Below are 5,483 nucleotides of genomic sequence, written 5' to 3' on the forward strand. Positions count from 1 at the left end.
CATTCATTTTAGATACATAAATTGTCTAAATAAACTAGATATATACAATATATTGTTGAGGTTTTCATCCTATTGTTATTGAAAATCAATTTACCTTTATTACAACCATAATATTTTTTATGTTGTCTCCAAAAAAAACTTCTTACAATAGATTCTTCCATACATTAGATTATCATAAAGCTATTCAAGATTCTAATATAAAATCCTACATGTCATAAGAGTCTATGATGTATAAACTACATGAAGACTAATCAAAATGCTCTTAGACATGTTCAAGCAAGTTAAAATAAAAGTGAGACACCTTCATCCTCATGTGAATAAAAGACTACTCATGTATTGAATGAGTGACTCTAAAATGGAAATATCAACACACCCACAATTTAAAACTCAAAACCTAACATATCACATATATTCTTTTATGTGTTGTCATAATATCATAACACAAAATATTTGACTAATCAAGCTTTGGCATAAAACTTTTCCTTAATCTTCCATGCATTAGGTTCTCCATGCACAAAAACATTGGAGAATAGAAATGATGGAGCATGTACACAAAATCAAAAGACGTGGATAAGAAGGGACGATGAAAATGCTACAGCTTTCTACGGTCATGGAGCTATGCACACAAAATAAAAAGCATGGACAAGAAGCAAAGATGAAAGTGGTGCAGCTTAGTTTCGATCTGACTACTCCAGAAAAGTACTAATTTAGGTAGGAGAATTGGCAATGCATACAAATACTATAGAGGAGGCAATTCTCCATCACTGTTCAGGAGTGAGAAAGAGCTGTTCAAACTTGGGCATTTGGTGCGGTAGCAGAGCGAGGAAGACATGAACACCATTTCTGTCAACATTATTGGGAAGCAACAGAACAATATTCACCTTTTCATGGAGGACAGGGCCATAATGCAGAGGTTTACCCCATGGGTATTCCACGTCCTCAAATCCAAGCTTCCACCATGACGACACAATAAACGTTCCCTCCATTCGAGGACCACTCTTCTTGTTTACTTCCCTCCAGTCTATGCCCGATTGAACATATTTATCGCTTACTCTGCCAATGCCCTCTTTCACCTTCTCCACATACAACGACAGCGATTCCTTCTTTATCTCCGTAGTATTTGCAGTGGTATAGGCAGGATATGCAGCGTTTCCTACAAATCCACTTGGAAGCCCGGGATTCATTCGTCCCCTCACATCTACTGCAAACAACAACATTAAAGGTTCCTCCTTTTCCTGCATTTCCACCGCCTCTGTTCGACATTTCCATAGATGTGCAGTCACAGCTTCGAAACCGGTGCACTTTGCCACTCGCCCGTCTGCCATTGCTCTTTTCTTCAAACTCATCACAAAGTCGGCAGAGAGTCGGAAGAGCTTGAAAATGTGGCCAGTCGATTTGATATTATGGGATGGTACAGTGTGGGATCCTGTGACCTTTGGGAAAAGTGCTGAGCTGTCAGCGCTTTGATGATCATAGAGTTCAGGATGTTGGTATTCAATCAATGGAGGAGAGCGAGCTTTTAATGAGCTTCTGTCAGTGTAGGGGATGATGGCCAAGGTGTTTGTTGAAGCGAGGGAAGCAAGGTTTTTCATGAAGGTCACTGCGCTCATCCCATCCATCACTGTGTGATTTGTTCCCAATCCAATTGAGAAGCCTCCACACTCAAACCGAGTCACCTGTTTTAAATTAATTGAAAATTAGAATATAATGAGTCAATCAACATCACTAGATTTCCACAATTCATTCATTATATATAATAGTGTATGTTTCTGAATTTGATTGTGTGGGAATTTTTACATCAACATTCGCATCTTGATCCATCATCAAGATAAGATGATAGAGAGCATAAGGAGAAAAAAATGATGATGGATCACAGAGTGTGATCTGAAACATTGATGTAAAAATTCTCACACAATCAAATCTAAAAGCATACACTATTATATATAATCAGTTTTTTTAATTTTTGATTAATTAAGATATAGTCAAAAGTACATTTTGGGTGTTGCATTGACATTGCTTACACATGCATATGTTGCCCACATCTATATATATACATATAATTGAAAAAGGAGAATAAATTGAATCATAATCATATAATTCAATTAAGACAAAACCTGGAAGAACCAAATTGACAAGTTCTAGAGATTAGGTATTTCATGAAATTGTTGTAGACCTAGGTTCTTGAAAGTAAATTTATACCAAAGTCTAAATCTAGAGTGTGTTGGTTAAGTGAAATTCATGAAGTGTTGATACAAAATAAATTTCACAGAGTTGAATTTAATGATGCAAACTATAAGCTATAATCCAATTAATGATGCGAGCATGTTAACAAAAACCCTTACTTTTATCTTAAATTTGACAGCCACTTACATATCAAAATAGTGAGAACTCTCTGCATTTTTAAGATACGTAGTTAAAATATCTAAAACAAAACAGCTAAGCATAGAACAAAGGTGGGATGATGAACCCCAACCCTCCACACGCACATATAATTGAAAAAACATTTAAAAATAAATTAAAAAAAATAAAAATAAAAATTAAGCTATAATCAATGTTCCATGAAGTTTCTTGACATGGAGGCAGGAGGATTGGGGGGGGTGTGTCTTAGGGACAATGATACTTGGGACCTAAGTTTGGGAACAACGGGGGGAGGGGGGCGGTGAGGCGCAAGAGAGGTGTTGAAATACATAATACATATAGTACTTGAAAAATTAGTAATAAAAAGATAAAGATGCATGATTATATAAGCCTAAGGAATAGATAAAATTAAAGTTTAAACACATTGTAATGATTTCATTGAACTAGCTATAGTAGTTTTTAAATTTTAATAGTGAAAAAAAAAATTAAAAAAAATGACATTAGAACTCGAGAATTTTCAAGAAAAAATATTTTATAATCACAATTCATAATTGCAATCAAGTTATCAACAATGTTTAAAGTTCAAACTTCAAAAATAAAATAGTAAATACTAGAATCTAGATAGAAATCTGTAATACTAATGAGTAATGACTCATCATTCATGAGTCAATGGCTAATAATCTAGAGTCTAGAGTCTAGAGTTTAATCATCCCCAAGCTCCTCATCAATCTCCTCATCACTTGAACTGTTGGACCCCACATGCTCAAGATAATCTATACCAATATCAACTAGCCTTATTTGTGTATCATCATCATCAATCTATGTTGGCTTGAGTTAGGGTTAGGGTTAGGCCTTTGAAGTGACCTTTTTTCTATAAAAAAAAAACTAACAAACATTACTTTTCATTGTGGGAGTCTTAATTACATCCCAAGGGATGTCAAGGGACATTTGGGAGTCTTGGGGACATTCTAGAGTCCCCTTTGACATTTATAACACAAGAAATGATGTCTCCCTGGTGAGGAAACATCTCAGAGATGATGAAGGAAACTTTGTGGTGGTGGAGGGATGACAAAGAGACATTCCCTAGGCATCCCCACATCTTGGAGACATCCTTGTCTCCAAAACTCCTTTAACAACAACACTTTCTTTTATCTTAAATTTGATAATCATTTACAGATCAAAATATTGATATCTCTCTATATATTTAAGATGTATGTATGGAAGACATCTAAACTAAGTTGCCTAACATAGAACAAAGAGGGGAGGAGGAGTCCACACACATATATATATAACTAAAAAACAAAACAAAACAAATCATAAGCTATAATCCAATGTAATGATGTACAAATATGTTAACAAAAACTCTTACTTATATCTTAAATTTTACAATCATTTACCTATCAAAATATTGAGATCATGTATATATATATATTAGATATATGCATTTAAGTTATCTAAGTGAAGCCCCTAAGCATAGAACAGAAGAGGAGGACAAGCCCACATATATATAATTGAAAAACAAAACAAAACAAATGATAAGATATGATAAGTGCAACAATTATGTGAGCATGTTAACAAAAATTCTTCCTTTTATTGAGATCCTTTAACTTTTTTTAGATATATATAACTGAAAAACAGAAAAAAACCGAATTCTAAGCTATAATCTAATATAATGATGTGAGCGTATTAAACTTATGATGTGAGTATATTAAACTTATTACGTGAGCGCATATATGGATGTACTTAGATATCTTTACATATATGACATGAGCATATTAAACTTACTACCTGAGCATATATATGAGCATGCTTAGATATCTAAGCATATATATGGGCATGCTTAGATATCTCTACAGATAGATGTATTTAAGATATCTAAGCACACTCATATATAACTGAAAAACAGAATTAAACGATAAAACTTATTAGATTTCCAAAATTCATGATAGATTGCATGAATTTTTTTCTGATTTAAATCATGTAAGAAACTTTTACATCAACATTTCGATTCATACTACATGAAACATCAACAAGATGTAAGACAAAATGAAAACCAAAACAGAACGAATCATAAGCTATCAAACCTGTACGAAGCAAAGTGGCAAGTCCTGGAGATTAGGGATCTGATGACATTGCTGTAGAACCAGGTTCTTGAAAAAGGGATTGGGATAGGCGATATCATGGAGCTCAGAGAGTGATATGTTGGTGGAGGCAGAGGCGAACAGAGCCCCTGCTCCACAACAGTCGATTTGAAGGCGTCTTTCATGGGAATCGAACTCAAGTCTTCCTGCAATGAAATCGTAGGTCACCAAAAGCTTACTCAGGGCGTCCCTTATCATCTGAGTAGCTTCAGATGAAGTTATTGCAGGATTTGGTGCAAAGAAATGAACGGTCTCCACAGTGAACACTAATTGCTGGTCTAGATTGGACAGAAACATTGTCTTTCTTTCAGTTGGTTGTGCAGGATAAACAGTGATGGTCTCCTCCACTCTTACTTGGGCATAACAGGGTGTGGTAGGAGGGCTCAATACTACAGCCATTTCAACTTCTGAGCTATTCTCAGCTAAGTGGGCAAACTTCAAACAGTGTGTGTGCGCTCATACTTTTTTATTAGAATTCAACAAAAGTTGCATATTAATAAGAATTTAACAATGGCGCAGTCTGAGTTGGTCTAGTGGTGGAGAACTTGTGTTCTTGAAAGAGAGGTCACAAGTTCAAATCTTATAGGGGGTAGGGTATGTACATCTTATCGGCTTTGGCCTATTAAATTCAACAATAGAACTTATTTATTATGTAAATTCACATAAGATGACGATGTGGACATTGAATGAACATACCACAACTTAATGGAGTTAGAAGTCAACCTATGTGGATAATTCATGAGCACTAGTTCACATAATAAATTTAAAGTGAGTTCATAATATTATATTTAATCATATGTACATGTTAATATTTTAATTGACATGATAGTTGTAAAATATAATCCATATTATATTTTATAGTACTCCATTTAAATATCATCCATATTCTTCATTTCAATGTCATTCATTTAAAAATGTTACAAATATGCTTATTTGGATGGTGAGAGAATTTAATTGAGTGTAACTGAAAGTTTGGCATCTCTT

At 34.4% G+C, this 5,483-nt stretch overlaps 1 protein-coding gene across 1 annotated transcript; it reads right to left on the reverse strand.

Annotated features, from left to right (window-relative positions):
* Positions 1-379: 379 nt before the first annotated feature.
* Positions 380-5,110, reverse strand: LOC131031233 (acyltransferase GLAUCE). The gene is made up of 2 exons (XM_057962281.1): positions 4,443-5,110; positions 380-1,676 (listed from the first exon to the last, which is right to left on the reverse strand). Exons 1-2 carry the CDS (start codon positions 4,896-4,898, stop codon positions 762-764), a joined length of 1,371 nt encoding a protein of 456 aa, XP_057818264.1. The 5' UTR covers positions 4,899-5,110; the 3' UTR covers positions 380-761.
* Between the last annotated feature and the right edge of the window lie 373 nt (positions 5,111-5,483).

Source organism: Cryptomeria japonica, chromosome 4, assembly GCF_030272615.1.
Source record: "Cryptomeria japonica chromosome 4, Sugi_1.0, whole genome shotgun sequence".
Taxonomy (NCBI): Eukaryota; Viridiplantae; Streptophyta; class Pinopsida; order Cupressales; family Cupressaceae; genus Cryptomeria; species Cryptomeria japonica.